At 36.6% G+C, this 27691-nt stretch overlaps 1 protein-coding gene across 17 annotated transcripts in view; it reads right to left on the bottom strand.

Annotated features, from left to right (window-relative positions):
* NBEAL1 (neurobeachin like 1) overlaps positions 1-27691 on the bottom strand; it is a 178289-nt gene that overhangs the window by 27289 nt on the left and 123309 nt on the right. For 15 of the 17 annotated variants that reach the window (XM_045480816.1, XM_045480813.1, XM_045480812.1 and 12 more), the window contains 8 exons: positions 26808-26903; positions 26286-26410; positions 22827-22967; positions 19758-19888; positions 17166-17275; positions 13664-13781; positions 3945-4042; positions 1492-1608 (listed from right to left, as the gene is read on the bottom strand). In XM_045480816.1, coding sequence (XP_045336772.1) covers positions 1492-1608; positions 3945-4042; positions 13664-13781; positions 17166-17275; positions 19758-19888; positions 22827-22967; positions 26286-26410; positions 26808-26903 — 936 coding nt within the window. The remainder of the gene's footprint in view (positions 1-1491; positions 1609-3944; positions 4043-13663; positions 13782-17165; positions 17276-19757; positions 19889-22826; positions 22968-26285; positions 26411-26807; positions 26904-27691) is intronic. The other 2 variants (XM_045480823.1, XM_045480827.1) reach the window with 1 other exon arrangement.

The following is a 27691-nucleotide window of genomic DNA, read 5'->3' as shown; positions in this document are numbered from 1 at the left end:
AAGTAGGATGCTTAACCGACTGAGCCACCCAGGCGCCCCAATTTTTAAATGGCTATATTTTAAGTGGTAATTATGTACCTACATAATATTCTTTTTTTTTTTAAATTTTTTTTTTCAACGTTTATTTATTTTTGGGACAGAGAGAGACAGAGCATGAACGGGGGAGGGGCAGAGAGAGAGGGAGACACAGAATCGGAAATAGGCTCCAGGCTCTGAGCCATCAGCCCAGAGCCCGACGCGGGGCTCGAACTCACAGACCGTGAGATCGTGACCTGGCTGAAGTCGGACGCTCAACCGACTGCGCCACCCAGGCACCCCCATAATATTCTTGATTTTGACTTTGGATTACAAAGTCCAAAAATATTTACTATCTGGTTAAATTAAGAAAAGTTTACCAAACTCTACTGTATTGCATGAGTTACTGCTTGTTCCACACATCTCCAAGCTATTCTTTTTTTCCCCCCAAACTATTCTTAATAACATTTTTTTTGAGAGAGAGAGAGAGAGAGAGAGAGAGAGAAGAGAAGAGATGCATGCGTGGGGGAGGAGCAGAAGAAGAGGGACAGAGAGAATCCCAAGCAGGATCCCTGCCCAACACAGAGCCAGACATGAGGCTTGCTCTCACAACTGTGAGATCTTAACTTGAGCTGAAATCAAGGATTGGATGCTTAACTGACTGAGCCACCCAGGCACCTCTTCTTAATAACATTTCATTATCATTTTTTCTTCTTGCCAAGAGTTAATATTATCTGTCCTAACCAAATTCATAGGTATAAATGCATTCAAATTCTGAACCATGCTAAGTAATTCAACATGTATAAACATTTGAATTTAAAGCACTCTTTCAATTATAGCATTAACTACCTTGTTTACTTCATTATTCCTTCTGATATTAGCAATTAACAATTTGACTTGCTGGGCCATATTTTATAAATATGTAGACACTGTAATTAAGAGTTATTTCACACACCCTCTACCTATCATCTCAGCTGTCATAAAAAGGAATTTAAATCAAATTATTTATTCTTCCTTGTCAAGAAAATGTAAAATAAAAGAAAGCTAAGAGAAACATTTCACACTACCACTCAGCGGCAAACAAAACTCCCAATAAGATTGTTTTAAAAATCCTGGATGCCTAGGAGGTTCAGTTGGTTAAGCATCTGACTCTTGATTTCAGCTCAGGTCATGATCTCATGGTTTGTTGAGTTTGAGCCCCGCATCAGGCTCTGCACTGATGGTGCAAAGCCTGCTTGGGATTCTCTCTCTCTCTCTCTCTCTCTCTCTCTCTCTCTCTCTCTCAAAATAAATATATTAAAAAAAATTAACAATAAAGAAAAAATTGTTTTAAAAATCCAAGAACATATTATTGCAACATTATTTATGATTTTGGACTAAATATTTATGATGCCCCTCCCTATAGAGAATAAAAGGAGCATTGAGGTGTACAGAATTCACAGAGAAAATGCTTTGATATTACCAAGTTTATATTACCTCTATAAAAAATGACTTGAGTTCGGAGAGGTGCTGAAATAGGTTCAGGGTTGAAGTGTCTGTTTTGGCCTGCTTCTGCACTGCTTCCTCTGCTGACAATCTAGGAGGATGTGGTTCCTTCAAAATAATTTTAAGAAAAATAATTCCGTAATTATATTAAGACATATCTTACTGTATTCTTTCATACATACTGGGCTCTAGTTACAACAGATTATATACCATGCACTGTTGACAATTCTAGGCCATTGTTCAGAGTACTCCCCTCAGCAGAATTCCTACTCTTTTCATTTCTAAAGAAACCCTACTTCTACTTTAAAGTTTTTCTTACTGATGTCGATCTTGAATTTCTAAGCCAGAATTAATTATTCTCTTTGATTATCTTCACCAGCATATTACTTTGTTTAGTATTTTATTTGTTACTTATTTCTAGTTTGGATTACATACTTGTTTATGGTCTATCTTTTCCAAGTAGGCAATAGGTATCTATCTTTTTTTTAATTTTAAGATTTTATTTTTTAAAATAATCTCTACACTTAATGTGGGGCTCAAACTCACAATAGCAAAATTAAGAGTTGCATGCTATACTGACTGAGCCAGCCAGGGGCCCCTAGGCAACAGGTATCTTTAAAAAATTTTTTATTTTTATTTTTATTTTATTTATTTTTAAGAGACAGAGAGAGAACCAGCAGGGAGGAGTCGGGGCGGGGAGGGGTGGGAGGTGGATAGATCTGAAGCAGGCTCTGTGCTGCCAGCAGAGTCTGATGAAGGACCCAAACTCATGAACCGTGAGATCCTGACTGAGCTGAAGTCAGACACTTAGTCAAATGAGCCATCCAGGTGCCCCAGCAGTAGGCGTCTTAAAGTCAGAAAACAAGTCTTACTCATTTTTGGATTTTCGATACCTGTTATATTGAATATGACAGAGGCTTAATAAGTATTTGGTAAAATTAAATGAATTGCTCAGAAGTCAAAATTTACATGGGTGAATCCTTATTTCCTGAAATAAGATAGAAATGTCAATACTATCAGAATCCTATTATACATATTGCTGCATTTGTTTTCAAATAAATTATTCTTCCTTAACTTTAATGTCAGAGACATAGAACAGTGTTACCTTTATAAATAAGAAGTAAACGGCAAATCAAATTAACATGCAAAAGGTATAGTTAAAATGCAGAACAGAATTCCATCTATAGGGGATTTTTCTATCTCCATCACAAAATATTCAATTATAGAAAATAGTATGACAGCTATAAGTACTTCAATAGTACTCAATTAGCTCTCAATCCATATATTAGTCACTTTATTATTAAAAAAATGTTTTTAATGTTTATTTTGATAGAGACGGTGCAAGTGGGGGAGGGATAGAAAGAGGGGGAAGAAAGAGAGAATCCCAAGCAGGCCCTGCACCTTCAGCACAGAGCCCAATGCAGGGCTCGAACTCAAAAAACACAAGATCATGCATGAACTGAGCCAAAATCAAGAGACAGATGCTTAACTGACTGAGCCACCCAGGCATTTCTTATTCACTTTATTTTAAATCAAAGGCTGACTTCTCTGTCATTTTTTATGGTAATAAAAACTAATTAGCACTTGTTTTATAAAAAAAAAAAAAGTACAGCCAGTACAAAAATAATATGGAATCTATTTCAAAACTCAAGTGTTCTATTGTCTTCTGTTCCTTTTGCACAGCAGATAGGGATAAAGCACTGATTTTAAATATGACTATTTTGTAAAAAACCCATGTTGGAGGCTTTAAATAAACTCTAAGGGATAGTAGCAATTACAAAGCTAGGTGTGATAACTGACTTAACAGAAGTACAAAAGATCTATAAGCCAGACTTTAGATCCACTCTTGCTATAACAGCTGTGGAGATTTCAATTCACAAATATTTGCTGCACACATACTATATGCAAGAAAGATATAAAACGATTAAGAAAAGGTTGCTGCCTGTAACATAGTTATAAAGTGAGGCAAATGCATAAATATAAAACTAAGGCAGAAAATGTCATAATTAGGATATATATAATAGCCCATAGAACACGGAAAGTGATGTAGTTCAATAAGGGGGATTATGGCTAATATTCAGAGGAGACGTGGCATGGTAGAAAGGCTTTTGAGTTAGCTAGTCATGCATCCAAATCCTGCTCCAGTCACATTTTAGTCATGTAAACACAATAAAATGATTGGCTTCCTGAGTAAATATAACTCCTCTGTGATTTAAGAGTTATTGACTATATACGTGGATTTTGACTACAATATTTTGTTATTTCAAAATAGGAACATTTAAATCTATTTATTTTTTAATAATATAATGACAGTATAATTTTTGTCAAATTCTAAATTGAGATAAAGCGTTATATCATTAAAATACTTAAAAACACCAGTAATACTGCTCCTCAACAATTAAAATTCTAGACTTCTGATGCAATCAGTAACTTTTATGATTTACCTTTAACAGTTGACAAGGTGTTTGCCCAAAATTATTAATCATCCCTTCTAAGGCTTTTCTTTCCTTTTCATCTGTTAAGGCATCTAGATCCACAGCTCCTAAAACAAGGAAAAGTCAACTCACTACAGAGTGACAACAAATCAGCAAGACACACAACTGATAAATATACTGGGGACTGATGAGTATATTTTCAATAAAATATTATTCCGTTCTTCAATTTATAAGAATATTGTGAGAGGTCACTTAAAAAAAAAAAACAGCGAACCTTCAAACATTAAATATGTATAAAAATAAATTCCATCTATTATTCTCCAACAAAAAAAAAAGTGGGGGGCGGGTTGCTACTGGGTAGCTCAATAGTTTGAGTGTCCAACTCTTGATTTCTGCTCAGGTCATGATCCCAGGGTCATGGGATCAAGGCCCGCTCTGGACTCCACACTCAGCGTGGAGCCTGCTCCAGATGATTCCCTCTCTCTCTCTCTCACTTGTGCTCTCTCTTAAAAAACAAAAAATTCCATCCATTATTTAGAACAAAACTGTTTCAAACAAAAGTTAACTGGAAGTCCATAAAAATTTCTCTTGGAAAAGTACAAATTATTCACGGTATACTTAATTGTTTTCTTCATGATAATCAAGCTGAAACAAATGTAATAATCACACAAAATATTACTATAAATTACCATTTATCTAACAAATACTAGGAAAGGTAAGACTCTGGTTAACTGATTATACCCAGCCATACTTGATATGGTTAGTAATTGGCCAAACTAGGTAAGTCTGATTTCAAATCAAGCCTATGCTCATAACCAACATGGATACTACCTCTCTACAAAACTATTATCAAATGAATATGGCAAAGCAAGAGCATGCTTGTTTATTTACCAAAAGGCATATGGACTCTGCTCATATTTACATAACTTCACACTATTCACAATCTTTAGAACTATTAGGATTAGATCTACTGAATGATTAAAAAAGAAAACAAACTACTTTTTTTTTAATGTTTATTTTTGGAAGAGAATGAGAGAGAAAGCACGAGTGGGAGAGGCGCTGAGACAAGGGAGACAGAGGATCTGAGGCAGGCTCTGTGCTGACAGCAGGGAGTCCAATGCCAGGCTTAAACTCATGAACGAACAGTGAGATCAGGACCTAAGCTGAAGTCAAATACTTAACTGACTGAGCCACCCAGTCGCCCTGAAAACACTATTTCAAAGCCTTCAGAAAATGTTCTTCATCTTGAGCTAAACACTGGAATGATGTCATCTTACTATTATTTGAAGACTTTGTTATTTATAATACTAAAGGTCTTCTTTCAAAGTCTGCTAACAATTCAACACTAAATACTTATTGTAGGACCTGACTGAATAGCACACATATGGTCAGAGATCAAAAACTTTTATGACACTAATAACTGACATTTACAATCAGATTTTCCATACATACTGTTTTTTTTAATCCCCTTTATCTATTTCACCCCTCCCTGCACCTACCTCCCTGCTTTGGCAACCACCAGTTTGTTCTTTGTATTTAGAGTCTTTTTGTCTTTTTTCTTTGTTCATTTGTTTTCTTTCTTGTGCTTTTTTAAAAAAAATTTTTTTAATGTTTATTTATTTTTAAGAGAGATAGACACTATGCAAGTGGGTTAGGGGCAGAGAAAGAGGGAGACACAGAATCCAAAGCAGGCTCCAGGCTCCGAGCCGTCAGCACAGAGCCCAAAGTGGGGCTCGAACTCATGAGCTATGACATCATGACCTGAGCCGAAGTCAGACGCCCAACTGACTGAGCCACCCAGGCGCCCTAAGACATGTACACACTTAATCCCATCACCTATTTCACCCGTTCCCACACACACCTCCCCTCTGGTAACTATGTTTGTTCTCTATAGTTAAGAGTCTGTATCTTGGTTTGCCTCTCACTTCGCTTGTTTTGTTTCTTAAATTCGACATGAATGAAATCATGGTGTTTATCTTTCTCTGATTGGTTTATTTCACTTAGCATTACATTCTCTAGGTCCATCCATATTGTTACAAATGGCAAGATTTCATTTTTATGGCTGAGTAATATACCACATAGTACATATACAGTACATATAAAAATATATACATCTTTTTATCCATTCATCTATCAATGGACACCAGTTGCTTCCATATCTTGGCTATTATAAATAATGCTACCATAAACATAGGGGTGCACAGATATTTTCAAATTAGTATTTTCCTATTCTTTGGGTAAATATCCACTAGTGGAATTACTGGATCAAAGGGTACTTCTATTTTTAATTTTTTGAAGAACTTCCATACTATTTTTCACAGTGGCTGCACTTGTCTGCATTCCCACCAACAGTGAACAAGGGTTCCTTTTTCTCTACATCCTAATATGTTATTTATATATTTTTTAATATGAAATTTATTGTCAAATTGGTTTCCATACCACACCAAGTGCTCATCCCAACAGGTGCCCTCCTCAATGCCCATCACCCACTTTTCCCTCTCTCCCACCCCCCATCAACCCTCAGTTTATTCTCAGTATTTAAGGGTCTCTTATGGTTTGCCTCCCTCACTCTCTAACTTTTTTTTCCCCTCCCCTCCCTCATGATCTTCTGTAAAGTCTCTCAGGATACACATATGAGTGAAAACATATGGTATCTGTCTTTCTCTGCCTAACTTATTTCCCTTAGCATAACATTCTCCAGTTCCATCCACGTTGCTACAAAAGGGCATATTTCATTCTTACTCATTGCCAAGTAGTATTCCATTGTACATACAAACTACAACTTCTTTATCCATTCATCAGTTCATGGACATTTAGGCTCTTTCCATAATTTGGCTATTGTTGGAAGTGCTGCTATAAACATTGGGGTATAAGTGTCCCTATGCATCAGCACTCCTGTACCGCTTGGGTAAATTCTTACCAGTGCTATTGCTGGGTCACAGGGTAGATCTATTTTTAATTTTTTCAGGAACCTCCACACTGTTTTCCAGAGTGACTGCACCAGTTTGCATTCCCACCATCAGTGCAAGAGGGTTCCCGTTTCTCCACATCCTCGGCAGCATCTATAGTCTCCCGATTTGTTCATTTTAGCCACTCTGACCCACGTGAGGTGGTATCTCAGTGTGGTTTTAATTTGTATTTCCCTGATGAGAAGTGACATTGAGCATCTTTTCATGTGCCTGTTGGCCATCTGGATGTCTTCTTTAGAGAAGTGTCTATTCATATCTTCTGCCCATTTCTTCACTGGATTGTTTTTCGGGTGTGGAGTTTGGTGAGTTCTTCATAGATTTTGGATACTAGCCTTTTCTGATATGTCATTTGCAAATATCTTTTCCCATTCCCTTGGTTGCCTTTTAGTTTTGTTGATTGTTTCCTTTGCTGTGCAGAAGCTTTTTATCTTCATGAGGTCCCAATAGTTCATTTTTGCTTTTAATTCCCTTGCCTTTGGAGATGTGTCAAGTACGAAATTGCTGCAGCTGAGGTCAGAGAGGTTTTTTTTCCTGCTTTCTCCTCTAGGGTTTTGATGGTTTTCTGTCTCACATTTAGGTCGTTTATCCATTTTGAGTTTATCTTTGTGAATGGTGTTAAGAAAGTGGTCTCGTATCATTCTTCTACATGTTGCTGTCCAGTTCTCCCAGCACCATTTGTTAAAGAGACTGTCTTTTTTCCATTGGATATTCTTTCCTGCTTTGTCAAAGATTAGTTGGCCATACATTTGTGGGTCCAATTCTGAAGTCTCTATTCTATTCCATTGGTCTATGTGTCTGTTTTTGTGCCAATACCATGCTGTCTTGATGATTACAGCTTTGTAGTAGAGGCTAAAGTCTGGGATTGTGACGCCTCCCGCTTTGGTCTTCTTCTTCAAAATTACTTTGGCTATTCAGGGTCTTTTGTGGTTCCATATGAATTTTAGGAGTGCTTGTTCTAGCTTTGAGAAGAATGATGGTGCAATTTTGACTGGGATTGCATTGCATATGTAGACTGCTTTGGGTAGTATTGGCATTTTAACAATATTTATTCTTCCAATCCATGAGCACGGAATGTTTTTCCATTTCTTTGTATCTTCTTCAATTTCCTTCATAAGCTTTCTATAGTTTTCAGCATACAGATCTTTTACATCTTTGGTTAGGTTTATTCCTAGGTATTTTATGATTCTTGGTGCAATTGTAAATGGGATCAGTTTCTTTATTTGTCTTTCTGTTACTTCATTATTAGTGTATAAGAATGCAACTGATTTCTGTACACTGATTTTGTATCCTGCAACTTTGCTGAATTCGTATATCAGTTCTAGCAGACTTTGGTGGAGTCTATCAGAATTTCCATGTATAATATGTCATCTGCAAAAAGTGAAAGCTTGACTTCATCTTTGCCAATATTGATGCCCTTTGATTTCCTTTTGTTGTCTGCTGATTCTAGAATTTCCAACACTATGTTAAACAACAGCACTGAGAGTGGACATCCCTGTCGTGTTCCTGATCTCAGGGGGAAAGCTCTGTTTTTCCCCATTGAGGATGATATTAGGTGTAGGCTTTTCATAAATGGCTTTTATGATGTTTAAGTATGTTCCTTCTATCCCGACTTTCTCGACGGTTTTTATTAAGAAAGGATGCTGAACTTTGTCAAATGTTTTTTCTGCATCGATTGACAGGTTCATATGGTTCTTATCTTTTCTTTTATTAATGTGATGTATCACATTGACTGATTTGTGAATATTGAACCATCCCTGCACCCCAGGAATGAATGCCACTTAATCATGGTGAATAATTCTTTTTATATACTGTTGGATTCGATTTGCTAGTATCTTGTTGAGAATTTTTGCATCCATATGCATCAGGGATATTGGCCTGTAGTTCTCTTTTTTTGCTGGGTCTCTGTCTGGTTTAGGAATCAAAGTAATACTGGCTTCATAGAATGAGTCTGGAAGTTTTCCTTCCCTTTCTATTTTTTGGAATAGCTTGAGAAGGATAGGTATTATCTCTGCTTTAAATGTCTGGTAGAATTCCCTTGGGAAGCCATCTGATCCTGGACTCTTATTTATTGGGAGATTTATTTTTTTATTTTTTAATATATGAATTTTATTGTCAAGTTGGTTTCCATACAACACCCAGTGATCATCCCAAAAAATGCCCTCTTCAATGGCCATCACCTACTCTCCCCTCCCTCCCACCCCCCATCAACCCTCAGTTTGTTCTCAGTTTTTAAGAGTCTCTTATGCTTTGGCTCTCTCCCACTCTAACCTCTTTTTTTTTTTTTTTCCTTCCCCTCCCCCATGGGTTTCTGTTATATACACAATGTTGGGAGATTTTTGATAACTGATTCAATTTCTTCACTGGTTATGGGTCTGTTCAAGTTTTCTATTTCTTCCCCTTTGAGTTTTGGAAGCGCATGGGTGCTTAGGAATTCGTCCATTTCCTCCATTTGTTGGCATATAATATTTCATAGTATTCCCTGATAATTGCTTGTATTTCTGAGGGATTGGCTGTAATAGTTCCATTTTCATTCATGATTTAATCTCTTTGGGTCATCTCCCTTTTCTTTTTGAGAAGCCTGGCTAGAGGTTTATCAATTTTGTTTACTTTTTCAAAAAACCAGCTCTTGGTTTCATTGATCTGCTCTACAGTTTTTTTAGATTCTATATTGTTTATTTCTGCTCTGATCTATATTATTTCTCTTCTTCTGCTGGGTTTGGGGTGTTTGCTGTTCTGTTTCTATTTCCTTTAGGTGTGCCGTTAGATACTGTATTTGGGATTTTTCTTGTTTCTTGCGATAGGCCTGGATTGCAATGTATTTTCCTCTCAGGACTGCCTTCGCTGCATCCCAAAGCGTTTGGATTGTTGTATTTTCATTTGTTTCCATGTATTTTAAAATTTCTTCTCTAATTGCCTGGTTGACCCATTCATTCTTTAGTAGGGTGTTCTTTTTTTTTTTTTTTTAATTTTTTTTTTCAACGTTTATTTATTTTTGGGACAGAGAGAGACAGAGCATGAACAGGGGAGGGGCAGAGAGAGAGGGAGACACAGAATCGGAAACAGGCTCCAGGATCCGAGCCATCAGCCCAGAGCCCGACGTGGGGCTCGAACTCACGGACCGCGAGATCGTGACCTGGCTGAAGTCGGACGCTTAACCGACTGCGCCACCCAGGCGCCCCTAGTAGGGTGTTCTTTAACCTCCATGCTTTTGGAGGTTTTCCAGACTTTTTCCTGTGGTTGATTTCAAGTTTCACAATATTGTGGTCTGAAAGTATGCATGGTATGATCTCAATTCTTTTACACTTATGAAGGGCTGTTTTGTGACCCAGTATGTGATCTATCTTGGAGAATGTTCCATGTGCACTCGAGAAGAAAGTATATTCTGTTGCTTTGGGATGCAGAGTCCTAAATATATCTGTCAAGTCCATCTGGTCCAATGTATCATTCAGGGCCCTTGTTTCTTTATTGATCCTGTGTCTAGATGATCTATCCATTGCTGTAAGTGGAGTATTAACGTCCCCTGCAATCACCACATTCTTATCAATAAGGTTACTTTTGTTTGTGATTGTTTTATATATTTGTGGGCTCCAATTTTCAGCGCATAGACATTTATACTTGTTAGTTCGTCATATGGATAGACCCTGTAATTATTATATAATGCCCTTCTTCATCTCTTGTTATAGCTTTTAATTTAAAGTCTACTTTGTCTGATATAAGTATGGCTACTCCAGCTTTCTTTTGACTTCTAGTAGCATGATAGATAGTTCTCCATCCCCTCACTTTCAATCTGAAGGCGTCCTCAGGTCTAAAATGAGTTTCTTGTAGACAGCAAATAGATGGGTCTTGTTTTTTATCCATTTTGATACCCTATGTCTTTTGGTTGGAGCATTTAGTCCATTCATATTCAGGGTTATTATTGAAAGATATGGGTTTAGAGTCATTGTGATGTCTGTAGGTTTCATGCTTGTAGTGATGTCTCTAGTACTTTGTGGTCCTTGCAACATTTCACTCACAGAGTTCCCCTTAGGATCTCCTGTAGGACTGGTTTAGTGGTGATGATTCTTTCAGTTTCTGTTTGTTTGGGAAAACCTTTATATCTCCTTCTATTCTGAATGACAGACTTGCTGGATAAAGGATTCTCAGCTGCATATTTTTTTCTGTTCATTACATTGAAGATTTCCTGCCATTCCTTTCTGGCCTGCCAAGTTTCAATAGATAGGTCTGCTACTACTCTTATGTGTCTACCTTTGTAAGTTAGGATCTGATTATCCCTAGCTGCTTTCAGAATTTTCTCTTTATCCCTGTATTTTGCCAGTTTCACTATGATATGTCTTGCAAAAGATCGATTCAAGTTATGTCTGAAGGGAGTTCTCCCTGCCTCTTGGATTTCAGTCCCCTTTCCTTCCCCAGATCAGGGAAGTTCTCAGCTATGATTTGTTCAACTACACCTTCAGCCCCTTTCTCTCCCTCTTTTTCTTCTGGAATTCCTATGATATGGATATTGTTCCATTCGATTGCATCACTTAGTTCTCTAATTCTCCCCTCATATCCTGGATTTTTTAATCTTTTTCTCAGCTTCCTCTTTTTCCATAATTTTATCTTCTAATTCACCTATTCTCTCCTCTGCCTCTTCAATCTAGCTATGGCCGCCTCCATTTTATTTTGCACCTTATTTATAGCATTTTTTAGTTCCTCATGACTATTTTTTAGTCTCTTGCTCTGTGTAGCATTAGATTCTCTGCTGTCCTCTACGCTTTTTTCAAGCCCAGCGTTAATTTTATGACTATTATTCTAAATTTTTGTTGTGTTATATTGCTTAAATCGGTTTTGATCAATTTGTTAGCTGTCACTACTTCCTGGAGTTTCTTTTGAGGAGAGTTCTTCCGTTTCGTCATTTTGGGTAGTTCCTGGGGTGGTGTGGAACTGCAGGGCACTTCCCCTGTACTATCTGGAGAAACTTGTGTTGGTGGGCGGGGCCGCAGTCAGACCTGATGTCTGTCCCCAGCCCTCCACCGTGACCACAGTCAGACTGGTGTGTACCTTATCTTCCCCTCTCTCAGGGGCTGTGGAGTGCTGTGGTCCCTGTCTGGGCTGCTTGCACACTGCCAGGGTTGTGGTGCTGCTTTGATGGGATCTGGCCAAAGGCATATTAGATGGGGTGGATCTGGAAGGTGCACAGGGGCGGGAGGGGCAGGCTTAGCTAGCCTTGCCATGGGAGGTCCTTGCCATGGCCCTGCAGCACCAGGAGGGAAGCAGGTCCGTGGGAGGGATGGACCCACAGAATCAGTGTTGAGGGTTTGCGCAGTACAAGCAAGTTCGGTGAGAGGAACTGGTTCCCTTTGGAATTTCAGCTGGGGGATGGGAGAAGGAAATGGCGCTTCCCAGCACCTTTGTTCCCCCTGCAGAGCTCTGTCATTCAGGGTTCAACAACTCTCCCTCCCTGCTCTCTGAGAGCAGAGCTATTGACTTTTAACATTCCAGATGTTAAGTCCCGCTGGCTGTCAGAACTCACGGAGTCCGGCCCTTCCACTTTTGCAAGCCAGACTTTGGGGGCTTTGTCTTGCCTGGTGGGCTGTCCCTCTACTGCCCTGGCTCCCTCCTACCAGTCCGTGTAGCACATGCTGCCTCTTTGCCCTTCCTACCCTCTTCCGTGGGCCATTTATCTATGCTTGGCTCTGGAGAGTCTGTTTTGCTAGCCTTCTGGTGGACTTCTGGGTTATTTAGGCAGATGTGGGTGGAATCTAAGCGATCATCAGGACAAGGTGAGCCCAGCGTGCTCCTACACCACCATCTTCCCAGCTATCCTTATGTTTTTTTATTTTAGTCATTCTGACAGGTGTAAGGTGATATCTCATTGTGGTTTTGATTTGTATTTCCCTGATGATGAGTGATGCTGAGCATCTTTTCATGTGTCTGTTGGCTATCTGTATGTTGTCTTTGGAAAAAGGTCTGTTCAGGTCCTCTGCCCATTGTAAAAATGGGATTATTTGTTTTTTGGTGTTGAGTTGTATAAATTTTTTTTTCAATTTTATTTGAGAGACAGAACGTGCACACAAGCAAACAAGCAGGGGAAGGGGAGAGAGAATACCAAGTAGCTCCATGCCCAGCGTGAAGACCTACATGGGGCTTGATCCCATGACTGGCAGATCACAACTTGAGCCAATATCAAGAGTCGGACACTTAACCAACTGAGCCATCCAGGCGCTCTGAGTTGTATAAATTCTTTATATATTTTGGATGTTAATCCCTTATCAGAAATATAACTTGCAAATATCTTCTCCCACTGCGTAGGTTGCCTTTTTGTTTTATTGATGGCTTCCTTTGCTCTGCAAAGTGAAGATCTGCACATATACTCCTAACTACTATTTAAAACAACCACACATCAGGGGCACCTGGATGGCTCAGTCAGTTAAGCATCCAACTTCAGCTCAGGTCATGATCTCACAGTTTGTGAGTTTGAGCTCCAAGTCAGGCTCTGTGCTGACAGCTCAGAGCCTGGAGTCTGCTTTGGATTCTGTCTCCTTCTCTCTCTGCCCCTCTCCTACTCGTGTGCTCTGTCTCTGTCTTTCATAAATAAACATTAAAAAAATTAAAACACACACACACACACACATCAATCTCTTAACCTTTCAAATAAAAAAGATCATTTAAACTATTTTTAAATGCAGTCTTTCTCATGTCCAAAATACCACATGTAACCACCTATTAAATAATACTTTCCATTGATTGAATGCAAGATAGAAAGTATATAGGCTATACCTTCATAACTACAGTAATAGAAAACATTGAGTGCTTCCACTGCAGCTGGACCCCTCTGTTTATAGCCAAAAATCAGATCTATCCATTCATGAAGATGAGCAGAAACATATTCAGACTCCTAGAAAAAGAACAAATAATAGAGACACCTTCCAACAACAATGTAAATATGAGTCTTTAAAAAGTAAATCAAGCATTTCTACTCAAAAATGTTACAACTATAAAGAAAATTATATCAAAATCATGTTAAACATTTGATCAGCATCTACTACATATTTTACATATATTCTATCTAGTACAATATAAACATATTTATTAATATTTAATAATATAAAATATCTCTTAACTAATGGCTAAAGAAAATAACTCAAATATTCTAATAGTCCAAATATCAACAACAAAAAACTTAATCATGGCTATGGATGTATCTTTCTTGTTAAATTTCCATTCCCATAGCCATCTAGAAACTCACTTCAAAGAAACAAACCAGTTGGGGTAGATTAAAGATGGCTGAAATCACCCCCTCCAACCTACCCAACTTGATACCACCCCACTAAAAAGGTGGACTGGGTGGCAGGCAGAGAGGCTTGAAGGACCTCCTGAAGCCTGTTAGTGACGGTTTGAAAGACAATATGACAAATGTTACTAGAGACAGGAGAAAAGGGGATTCAAGTTTAGTTCTATCAAAGAGAGAAAGAGTACCTAATTACCTCATGAATCTGGGGTAGAGATTTTTTTTCAGTTTCTATTTTAACTCCAGTTGGGTAACATACAGTATAATACTAGTTTCTGGTATACAATATAGTGATTCAACACTTCCATACAATGGGTGGAGGGATGGGTTAAATAGGTGATGGGAATTAAGGAGTGCACTTGTTGTGATGAGCACCTGGGTATTGTATGGGGATGGGGATTTTTGGGCAAAATGTTTTTAACTGGTAATTTGTGCTTTTAACTGCCTGTGATAAAGCGTAGAAGGAGTAACATGAGTTTAAAAAAAGAGCTATTTGGATTTTAAGCATAATTTAAGAAAAATATAAAGGAGCAGGTCTTGCTGGGTTCCAAATAAAATTATTTCTCATTTTCAGGATACTAGAGAGCAAAGATTCTTGAAGTGAGAAATGGTCAAGGTCAATGATGAAATCAGTGTGTAACCTGTAAAATATGGTCTCAGGTGAACATTTAGTTCAACAGTGTAGCTGTGAAGCAATCTGTTCACACCTCAAAGATTTCAGGCTGTGCCACACAGACCCACTCAACTAGAAAAGAGAATATCTTAAGAATCTTTTTTGCTTTTTGTAATGTTTTATTTTATTTTTGAGCCAGAAAGGTCAGAGAGAGAGGAAGACACAGAATCTGAAACAGGCTCCAGGCTCTGAGCTGTCAGCAGAGCCCGATGCAGGACTTGAACTCGCGAACCGTGAGATCACGACCTGAGCCAAAGTCGGACGCTTAACCAACAGCCAACCAGGCTCCCCAATATCTTAAGAATCTTAAAGGTATTTTCCCACATTAGCTTCCAGCTTGGCCCAAAGGAAATAATGGATCGTATTCTAAAATAATGTGAAATGGTTTTTGTCCGGTAATACTGATGCATAAGAAACCCATTAAATTTTAAAAGAAATTATATTAGTTCAGACTGAAGTAAGTAGAAACTGTTAAAAAAAAAAAAAAAAGATGAGAGACCTTTGATTTTCAATTTACTGTGGTTAGGTAAGAGGCTGACAAAGATACTCATGCAATTTTTTTTTTTTTTTTTTGAGGTAAAAGAGAGAATGACTCAAAATAGGAAGCTAAGAGCCAAAGGGTAAAACAAAAGAGCCACAAAGAACCACTGGAATAGCACTGGGCCCTGGTAAAGGAACTGAAAGCATGTCCCTGTTGGAATTCTGAATTGCTATAAACCAATTACTGTTACATAGCCCTTGTTTTTCTCTCCCCCACCCTTTTTGAAATTAAATTATTTGCCCAACGTGGGGCTGAAACTCATGACCCCAAGATCAAGAATCTCATGCTCTACCAACTGAGTCAGTCAGGTGCCCTTTTTAATCTCCCTTTTGAATGAGAGTGTCTATTATAGTTCTCCTGTCCTGGTCACACCACTGTTGTTATGTGGGGGCATATAACCTGTTTCTTTACTCCACAATCTTCAGATGCAAGAGGAGACACACCTGTATAGTTTTGTGTACAAATAGATTTGATTTAGATTACTAAGAAGATTCTGGACTTCAGACATCATGCTTTAATGCAGGGATCAGCACACTACTTACTGCTTGTGGACCAAGTTTTACTAGCTCAAAATTTCTAGAGTAGTAGAATACAGCCACGTCTAATTTTTTTTGCACTATAGTGGCAGAATTTTGCCACAGACCTTAAAATTTTTTTTTTTCAACGTTTATTTATTTTTGGGACAGAGAGAGACAGAGCATGAACGGGGGAGGGGCAGAGAGAGAGGGAGACACAGAATCGGAAACAGGCTCCAGGCTCTGAGCCATCAGCCCAGAGCCCGACGTGGGGCTCGAACTCACGGACCGCGAGATCGTGACCTGGCTGAAGTCGGACGCTTAACCGACTGCACTACCCAGGCGCCCCTAGAATTTTGCCACAGACCTTAAAGCCAGCAAAAATATTTACTATCTGGTCCTTTTTGATAGAAAAAGATTGTAGATACCTGACTTAAAAGTCCCTGACATGAGCCTTTGGGAGGATCTTAAGAGGAAGTATGTACATTTTGCACATAGGAGGAATGTAAATAATTTGTAGTCAGAGGGCAGACTGCGTGTGGTGGATTAAGTTGCAAATTCTTTTTCCCTCCCACCATTGTGAAATTTGACATACTATGTATTAATGACAAGGCGTGTTTCCAAGTATTGGCCTAATTAGTTTCAGAGTCTGAAACATTTCAGTTTAGAAAGAGAACTAAGTGGACTATTGAAAGGGAAAAAAAACCACATCATTTACAAAATGACACAATTATCAGTGCTTAACTCTCACTACTCCTTTAATTCCAAGCTGGAAATTCAGCTAAAAACGACTATTTTTTAAAGTGGAATTTAGGATTTAGCAGTTGTATTAAAAACTTACTGAAATCCTTCAGAGAACACCAAAATCCTTCAGAGGACACAAAAATGTGCTCATTCTTGTTAGATTTGAAACAAATGTGGGAACTGAAAAACACTAAACTACACCACCTTGGTCGTTAGAATACTTTAAAATATAACAGGCAGGTACCTTATAAAACTGAATTGCTTTTTTTTTTTTTTTTGCTATACATCCATTGGACTATACTATATTCTCACGATATCAGAAGATTCATTATCTCAAAAGAAATTACTACATTATACTTTCTACAACAGCATACATAACAGATGACAAGTTAATCTAGAAAAATAATTGTCAGATATACTTTCTCTGACTGTTAGACTGTTTCTTTAGTCCATTCTTCGGAAAACACATACATCTCTATCTTAGTAATCTGTCTAATAACTAAACACAAAAATCTTACCAGAGCTTTCCTGTGTTTATAGATGAAATCTTCAGCTGACTTAGCCCATTTGGGGAGAATGACATCATTTACTACATCTTTGGAAACTTGTAGACAACCCAAGTTAAATTCTAAGACAAGTAAAAAATAAATGTATCAAATCATTTAGATTTAAATAAATCAAGTAAAACAAATATGAGGGCACAATCCTTAGCAAAACTAAGGATTTTTAGTTTTTTTCTTCTTTAATTAAGAGCAAAATGTGAGAACCAAGTTCCCTTCTCTTGATCTAAGTTTACTTAACAGGTAAAAACAATTCTTATCATACTGGAAATATATTTTATCAGTTGATTAAAAAGGTAAATGAAAATAAAATGAAATTAGTTATTACAAGGTAATTATTAGTTTTAAATTAGTTATTATAAGGTAAATCAGAAAACTAACTGATTTGGGGTTGAGAAGTGGGGAAAACTATAGATATGACCAAAACCTTAATCTACACAAAAATGGAATATTCAGTATCCTTCTTACATTTAAATTAATTAATATTGTCCTTCTAGTGGTTAATTTACAAAATACAACTCCTTAGAACTTTTTTGGTGTAACTTATACTTTAAATTCACTCAATGGAAGTGTTATATTTGTCATATGGAAAAAATATACTTACATACCACTATTCTAAGTAGATACTGACATCATAAAGATTTGCTCATATAGTTAAAGTGCAGTATTTTGACAAAAGTGTCCCAAAGATGAGGTTTTCTTGTTTATATGAGGAAAGAAAAGTGTTAAGACAAAAGACCTTCATAAAAGAAGCTGCCTTAAAATATCAGTGTGTTCCAAAGCTGGAGAGAGGTTTGAATGTCATAGAATGACAGGATGCACAGGGCCTGTGGCTTTGTTAACCCCACTACTGTGTAGCAGACATTGTTGCCAATGTGCTAGCCATTCCTCCTTATTTGGTAACAGAATCTTGATTTTATTCAAGTATCCATCCTTGCCCTATGTTTTATGCCTTTAACAAGTTGACTGGTGTAGGGGTTGGTATACAACTCAGCTCTGGACAATAGGGAGAAGTTATGAGAAAGAATTTCTCACTCTTAAGAAATGACACCAAAAATTACAATCTACTTCTACTATATCTGCCTATGATGCCTAGAAATGCTTCAGTCATTTGTAACCATGAGAGCGACTAGCCAAGGACAAAGTCAAAACACTTAGAAGAGCAGAATGAAAATACAAGAAGAACTTAGCTTTGATGATGATGTTAAAGACTACCTGAACACCATCATAACTTGGGGGTTTTATTATGGAAAATACTAAAATTTTCTTGCCTGTACAATTCTAAGTTGACTTTACTAATATTTGTTTTACTAATTAATATTATTATTTGTTGACATTCTAATTAATGTACTTTGCTTTCTCCCACCTAGCTCATTTCAAACAAAGAAGCAACTCACAGTTAGAAAAGGAGGCCAGTAGGACAGTAGTATGAGACAGCAAACTGCTCTACTGCACATCAGAAATTGTCAAGCTAAGAGTATAACTTCTACATCCAGATTTAATCTCCTCAGCCCTCCTAGTGCAGATATCCTGCTTTGGAGGCTCCTATGGGTAAGAGTCTAGGATCAGAATCCATTAACAGACTCAGTTGATTTTCTGAAAGTGACCAATTTTAACTGCCTTACTCTGAGAAATCAGATGCCAACAGCATGTCCCAGAATGTATGATCAGAGGACACAAAGCCCTGGATATGTTCTCCCTAGCATGGCAAATAACTCTGCTGAAAAAGCATAGGGTCAAACATTAACATTACACACTAGGAGAGGAAAAAAAGTTGGAAATGGTCCTTTGACACTGCAATTTCCCTTAAGAACACCAGTAGTAACAATCTTGTCATTATCTTATTGTGCTTAAAAATAAATCTCAAACTACTTCACATAGGAAGTATTTGGGTATTTTTAAAGACTGTATTGGCTCCTTAATTCTCTACTTCAAAACATAATACGATTTTTCAAATATTGTGGTAATTTACACCCTGTCATTATTTTCAATTTGCCTTAAACCAGGAGTCTGCAAACTTGTTCTATAAAGTGTCAAAGAATATTTTTTGCTTTGTGAGCCCCATGGTCTCCGTTGCAACTACTCAAATCTGCTGTTATGTTATGAAAGCAGCCACAGTATGTATGTAGATGAACTGGTTGGGCTGTGTTCCAACAAAACTTTAAAAACACATGAGTTTGCCTGTGGATTTAATCCATGGACCCATAGTTTGCTAACCCCTGATCTAAATTTTCATCTTATCTAACTCAAACACTTTTAACCTAAGTGGCTAGCTATATGGCTGAAAGAGCAATGGCATTTTTCCTTTCTAGTAAACACTGTACTCTAATAAATTCTCTCACCAACTCAAATTTGATTCATCATAGGCCAGTGTAGCATTTTCCTGGAAAAGTAAAACTACAACTGGGCATTGGTTAAACCCTATTACTAAATAGTACAGACAGAATGAACCTTAAATAATCTACAGAATTTCACAAAAATATCCAGAAAGGTATTTTTCAGGATCCTCCACTGGGACCCGTTGAGGTAAATTTTTAATCTATTTCTTACGATTTTGATTTTCCAAAAACTCTGGGAAATAGAAGAATTCAGGAATAAGTTCCTTCACATCATATGGATTGTCCATGAGAGCCTGCCAAGTGGCAGGGATGGAATGGAATTGTCGATCTGCACAGTCAAACCTGCACATGGAGATTGGAAGAGAACAGTGAATGAATACTGAAGGAGAGTAACAACAACCATGAAACAAACCTTAAACTCTCCCCATGTTTCCTAATGGTTAGAGCTTCTCTTTCATTAATTTTTCTCTTCATGTTTAAAAACACAATTTGCTCTCCTTCTTATGATAACCTATCTTTCAAGTCTTGTTGCCAAGAACTAATACTGTAATTTTAATCACAAGTATCATCTTAGTCAAAGTAGCTGAAAACCAAATAACACTAGAGAAAATTTTCAAATAATTAAATTAAATATAAAGCTAAGAGACTTTTAAAGGATGGTCTAATTTTTGCTGAGGTAAATTCATTACAGAGAGTGAATAAACATTATTTGGATATTTTAAAACCACAGAGTTTAAATATCATTATTAATATACATGATTAACAACATCCATAGCAATGCTGATTTAATCCTCTCTGTATAAATACCTTTACAAACTCTTCTGCTAAAAAACAGAGAGTGAGTTAGGGAAATAGTTCTGTAGCTAAAGCTTTTATATTTTATTCACATATACCATTAACTTATTTTATGTGTTTTAATGTTTGTTTATTTTTGAGAGAAAGTGCATGAGTAGGGGACGGGCAGAGAGAGGAGGGGACAGAGGATCCTAAATGGCTCTGAGCTGACAGCTGACAGTAGGACTCGAACCCATGAACTGTGGGATCATGACCTGAGCCAAAGTCGGACGCTCAACCAACTGAGCCACCCAGGTGCCGCTAACTTTATTTTTAAGTTCCATCACAGGCCTACAGTAGTTGAAACAAGCTCAAGTAGTCATGTTGCAATTTTATTATACTTTCTCTATTCACAAAAAGCATCTTCTGTTTCATCTCCTTTGATATTATCTTCCTGGATTTACTTAGTAATGACTTACTGACACTGATGACTAATTTGACACTTTTTATTCCTACCAATCTTGTTTTGAGGTGGACGTGAACTTGGCAGAACTCTGAATTTAATCATGGCTAATGATTGGGTCATCAATAACGTCTAACGATGGTGCATCCAAATTCAAGAAAATATAGTTTCAATGGTAGAATTTTTCGTTTGGGTGGGGGAGAACAGCTTTACTGAGATAAAATTTACATATAATTCACAATTCAGTGGTTTTCAGTATATTAATGAGTTGGGCTATAATCACCACAATTTTAGAATATTTTCATCACTCCCAAAAGAAACCCTGGATCTACTAACAATCACTCTCCATTCACCCTATCTCCATTCCCTGGCAACTTCTAATCTACTTTCTGTCTCTATGGATTTGCCTATTTGGGGCATCTCTTGTAAGTCATACGACATATGACTTTTTATGTCTGGCTTATTTCATTTAGCATATTGTTTTCAAGGTTCATCCATGTCGCAGCATGTATCAATCTTTCATTCCTTTTACCTACTTGTGGCCAAATAATATTCCATTGTATGGATATATCACATTTTATTTATTCCTTTATCAGCTGATAAACTGTTTCTAGTTTTTGGCTATTACAAATAATGCTGCTATGTACGTTTGTATACAAGTTTCTGTGTGAATATTATGCCTTCAAGTATTTTGGCTATATAGCTAGGGATGAACTACTAGGCCATATGATAATGCTGTATTTAACCCTTTGAAGAACTGTCAGACTGTTTTCCACAGAGTTTGCATCATCTTACATTTCTAACACAGGCAGTATATAAGGGTTCCAATTTCTCAAAATGCTCATCAACACTAGGTATTATCTGTCTTTTTTATTATAGCCATCACTATAGGTCTGGAGACGTATCTCAATTTGGTTTTGATTTGGATTTCCCTGATGACTAATGATATTGAGCAGGTTTTCATATGTTTCTTGGACATTTGTATATCTTCCTTGGAGAAATGTCCATTCAGATCCTTTGTTCAGTTTTTAATTGGGTCATTTGTCTGTTTCTTATTGCATTGTACACTTCTAGATACAAGTCCCTTATCAGATACACAATCTACAAATATTTTCTCGCCCTGAATGTGTTGTCCTTTTCCTTTCTTGATGGTGTCTTTTGAAGCACAGAATCTATTTTTGAAGCTTTGTAATAAAATTATTTGATAAAGTCACTAAGAGCTGAAAAGACCCACTTACACTTTAATGTGGGGAAAATTACCTGCTATCATGGTAAATGTAACATTTGGAGATGGTTAATATGATATTGGGGACAGAATCTCTTCTTGAAAGCCAAGATTTATTGTACAAAAATAGGAGTAAAAGTTAATTTTGAGAGATAAAACTGTAAGCAAAGAAAGTAAAATAGGCAATGCTTAAATAGCTTGATTGGGTGGGTAGGAAAGGCAAAATAGTAATGCTAAAGAATAAGGCAACATGGAGACAAAATGTGAATAAACAGGGAGCTACCTAGAGGATACTTTGGAAAACCAAGGATTCATGAAGAAGCCTGTTTCTTTAGAATTATTAGGAAAGTGTGAAACATAGTAAGTTATAATTCTGACAGGTAATATAATACAATGGCATTACAAACCTGTGTCAGTTATTGCTAATAATGTAATCCTTGTGATTAATAAGTATTTTAAAGAGAAATACATAAGCATTGGTTAGGTTTGAATTCCTGGCAGATATCTTGGATCTAGGTTGAAATCAGTTTAAACTCTAAATCTCTGGTAGGTTCCTAAAACCAGTAAGAATCACAAAGGTACACTAGATAACAGTAAAAAGGAATTCTCCTTAAAGGTTATTTATGTAAGTCAATTGGACTAATCCATTCTCAAACTAGTTTGGCTATTTTTATCTAGAGGCTATGAAATGAATCAAAACCTAATACCAGAGAATAAAAAAAGATAAGGCTCTGTTATACAGTACATGACACGAAGGCAAAGAATTTTCAACACTAACATGCAGTCTCAAGAAAACAGCTTATGTATCCAAAACATACCTTCCACTCTGAAGCTGGATATGAAGGGTGGTGAATGGTTCTGTGCGAATAAGATAGTGCATAACCCCAGCAGAATTTGAATAGTGAGTACCATAATGAAATTTATCAATAGTTCCCATAGGATCCTCAAAATTTTCATATCTAAAAAAATAAACTAAAGTTTTGTAACCACAACAGTAAAATTACATTAGGAGGACATTAAGGTTGTATTGCATTGTTAGAAACATAGTTTTTAAGAAGTTCTTATTAATATTATTCATTATGTATGTATTCATATCACACCATGTTAATAAATAAAAAAATTTTATCCATCGATACTTCTTTCTGAACATATTATCACTAATAACTGGATTCTGAAACAGTCTCATACGATAATACATATTTACTATAGATAGATCAGAAAACACACACACACACACACACACACACACACACACACACACACACACACAAAGGGGCGCCTCGGTGTTGGTTGAGCATACAACTTCGGTTCAGATCATGATCTCACCATTCATGGGTTCAAGCCCTGAGCCAGGCTCTGTCCTGACAGCTCAGAGTCTGGAGTCTGCTTTGGATTCTGTGTCTCCCTCTCACTCTCTGCCCCTCCCCCACATGTGCTCTCTCTCTCTCTCTCTCTCTCTCTCTCTCTCTCAAAAATAAACATTAAAAAAAGTTAAAAAAAAAAAAAAAAGACAGAAAGAAAACACAGAGAACCCAAAAAGGAGAAACTTAAAATCAACCACAGAGATAACATTAACATTTTAAAAAAATATTAATTTATTTTTGAGAGAGAGTAGGAATGCATGCAAAAGTTGAGGAGGGGGCAGAGAGAGAGAGAGAGGGAGAGAGAGAATCCCAAGTAGGCTCCTTGCTGGCAGGGGTCAATTCCACAAACTGTGAGATTGTGACTTGAGCAGAAATCAAGAGGGGCGCCTGGGTGGCGCAGTCAGTTAAGCGTCCGACTTCAGCCAGGTCACGATCTCGCGGTCCGTGAGTTCGAGCCCCGCGTCGGGCTCTGGGCTGATGGCTCAGAGCCTGGAGCCTGTTTCCGATTCTGTGTCTCCCTCTCTCTCTGCCCCTCACCCGTTCATGCTCTGTCTCTCTCTGTCCCAAAAATAAATAAACGTTGGAAAAAAAAAAAAAAAAAAAAAAAGAAATCAAGAGTCAGATGCTTAACCAACTGAGCCACCCATGTCCCCCCAACATTAACATTTTGATGAATACTTGCCACCCTTAATGTGTAAGTTAATACACAAATATATTTCAGTATAAAAGTGCTATACATAATATATTGTTCATAACCTAGGCTTTCATTTTCTATTTATGTCTTTCCAAATAACTGAATAATCTATTTTAATAGGCACGTGGTATTTATAACAGTGACATATATGAATGTATGACAATTTAACTATTTCTTTACTTTTAGATATTAAGGACTGTTTCTATTTTTCTGCTGTTGTAAGCAATGTGATAATGAGACATCCCTTTGTGGCCAAGGTAATGGAAGAAAAATATGGAGGATCAGTCAAGAATTGTGAAAATGAATGCTTAACAATTAAAGGTAAGAGAAGAAGGTAGAGAAGAAGGTAGAAAAGAAAGGAAGATTATGGGTAGGAAGACAACCTAACCCAGAAAATAAACAAAGGATATATATAGTGATTCTGTAAGCACTACCAGTGTGTAATCGTTTCTGAATGGTGGTTTGAATAGTAACATCTGAATTAGTGGGTATAAAATCTGAATAAGAATGAAGTTTTTTAGAGGAAATAAACATTAAACTTTCAAACCAAAATAGTAATTAATTCATCAAGCTGAGGCCAATTTCCTGTTACACAGTAATCAATATTCAAGGGAATAAAAGTTTTCAGGTCAAAGTCATCTGTACCAATGCAAAAACATATACCACTGAAATGTATTTAATTAAATTAATTAATTTATTATTAATTATTTATTAGTAATATTTATTATTAATATATTATATTATAATTATATTAATATTAATATTATATGAATAATTATTTATTAATAATTTATTATTTATTTTATATTTATTTTATTTTATAATTATTATTTATTATAATTTAATTTATTATAATTTAATTAATTTATTTATTTTTAAAGTAGGCTTCATGCCCAGCAAGGCTTGAACTCACAACCCTGATATCAAGACCTGAACTGAGATCAAACGTCACTTAACTGACTGAGCCACCCAGATGCCCCAACTGTTGAAATTTAAAACAATTATTTCCTTTTGAACAGTGTTAAAAAACAAACAAATAAACCTTGTTCTTTTGTTATTGTCAGAAAAACTTTGAGGTAACACATGGCAGAATTCTACTAGTAGATCAGATCAAATATTAAACACTGCAAAAAGTCCTAAGGTAGACTTGCAAATAAAAGAAAAAAAATGTACAATCTACTCTCAAATAAATCTATTTTGCTTGCAAAACAGTTTTTGCCCTTATTATTAGAAGTCATAACTGACAAGTCATCCACAATTTCACGTGGAGAAAAAGGGAAATTAAAATCAGACTATTCTTTCACTTGTCAGCAACTTGCTTTGAAAAAAAACGTGAGACATTTACAGGGTCAATTGTAAACATACAGAATTATAAAAATTCCTTTCCTAATTAAAATAGTAACTTTCTACACATTTCACTATTCTTTATTCACATTATTTGTAAATAATAGTGTTAATTTTGTATCTACAAAAATGTTATATTAAGTGGGTATTTTTTTGCTGGATTTTTAAAAAAGTTTAATTATTTTGAGACAGAGAGAAGAGAGAGAACACACAGGAGCGGCAGAGAGAGACGAGGGGAGAGATACAGAGAATCCTAAGCCATGGGGCTCAAACCCACAAACCACGAGATCAAGACCCGAGCCAAAGTCAAGAGTCAGTTGCTCAACCGACTGTGCCACCCAGGTGCCCCTTAAGTGTGTGTTTTTGCATGTTAGAGAATTATTAAGTCTAAAATACCTGGGAAGAAAAATTATCTTTCGGCACATACATATGACAAGGTGAAAGAAATTCTAAACAATATCAACTTAAATTTGGCAAAAAAGGGAAACAAACAGCCTATATATATTTAAGATACTTGAGGGACAAGAGATAGATTTTCAAAAAAACATCATGAAGGGATTATCAGACTCTGATTATCAAAAGTAGTTGTGCATTTAAAAAAAGTAACACTTGATTGGCCATAAGAGAAATCAATACAAATTCAAAAACACCATAAAAAATGATGGGTATCTTTTTTTTTTTTGACAGAGAGAGACAAAGGGAGGGCAAGGGAGACAGAAAATCTTAAGCAGACTCCATGCCCAGTGCGTGGCTCCACGCAGGGCTCGATCTCATGATTCATGACCTGAACCAAAATCAAGAGTTGGATGCTTAACCAGCTGAGCCACCCAGGTGCACGTGATGGGTGTCTTTCAAAAGGGATAAGAGACACTTACTTTTCTCGCATGACTTTGGCATTTTTATCATTAACTACTCCAATTGGTTTGGAAAGATCTCGAAATACAGATGGATTATTAAGGTCCAACTCTTCCGAAGTATAATCTTGTAAAATCCAGGGAAACTAAAAGAGCCACAATTTACAATTCAGACATTCCTTACCAGAGAAGCTACTATCCCCATATATAATATCAAATGCTTATTTAAGACAAAAAGGGATAGTCTTTAGAAATATTTTCCTTGTTGCAAATGTTTATTCAGCTTCAGTTCCATAACCAGAAGCATTACTTCCTATAATTCCACTGGAATATTTTTAGTGAAGTGAAAAAAAAGCTTTAATTATTTAATTATTCTTTGTGTTTATAATCTTTCTGAAAATAGCAAGGGAGAAAATATACACAAAGGCAAAAACAGTTTTTATGTTTTGAAAGATGAAAAATAACCATAATACACACATACATTTCTATGTATTATAGAACTGAAAGGCTATTCCATATGTATGAGATTTCTATAAAACTTACCACTGGATACTGTGCAAGGTCATTATATGTTCGTCCTGCCATTGTATTTATTTGAATGAGGTAGTCAAAATTTGTTATCTCTCTGTTCACCCATTTCTAGACAGCACAAAAAAAGAACAAAATCAAAATTAATCTATATCTCTTCGAAGTTTGTATTACTGATAGTACTAAGGTAATCTTTTTTTTTTTTAATGTTTGTTTATTTTTAAGAGAGAGACAGAATCCGAAGCAGGCTCCAGACTCTGACCCGTCAGCACAGAGCCTGATGCAGGGCTTGAACCCACAAACCGTGAGATCATGACCTGAGCCCAAGTTGGGACACTTAACCAAATAAGCGACCGAGGCACCCACTAACAGAATCTTTTGTTCCTATTATCTTGGTGTCTTTCTGATAAAAGGAATGGAGATTTTAAAAAAGTTTAACAGGGAAATAAAATCAATATATTTTTTCCTAAATTTACTTCCTTTTAAAAATCAGTCTTCAGAAAAGGTACAGAAAATTAAACATAAATCTTTCATTATAGTCAAACTTCATAAGAACTAAGTCTTTTTTTGAATTAAATTATTTTATTTAAATTCCTTTAAAAGATCAATTTTTGAAGGATTGTCCAACATTGAAAATTCTGTTACAGGGGCGCAAGAGTGGCTCAGTCAGTTAAGCATCTGACGCTTGGTTTCCATGCAGGTCATGATCTCCCAGTTTCATGAGTTTGGGCCCTGTGTCAGGCATCATGGAGTCTGCTTAGGATTCTCTCTCTCTCCCCCCCCCACTTCTCTCTGCCCCTCCCCCACTCGTGCTGTCTCTGTTTCTCTCAAAATAAATAAATAAATTTTTTTAAAAAGAAAATTTTGTTATAAATTGAAATTTTCATAAGTGCACATAT

This window comes from Leopardus geoffroyi, chromosome C1 (genome assembly GCF_018350155.1).
Source record: "Leopardus geoffroyi isolate Oge1 chromosome C1, O.geoffroyi_Oge1_pat1.0, whole genome shotgun sequence".
NCBI lineage: Eukaryota > Metazoa > Chordata > Mammalia > Carnivora > Felidae > Leopardus > Leopardus geoffroyi.
Note: the sequence above shows the minus strand (reverse complement) of the source record. Positions and strands in the feature narration are given on the sequence as shown.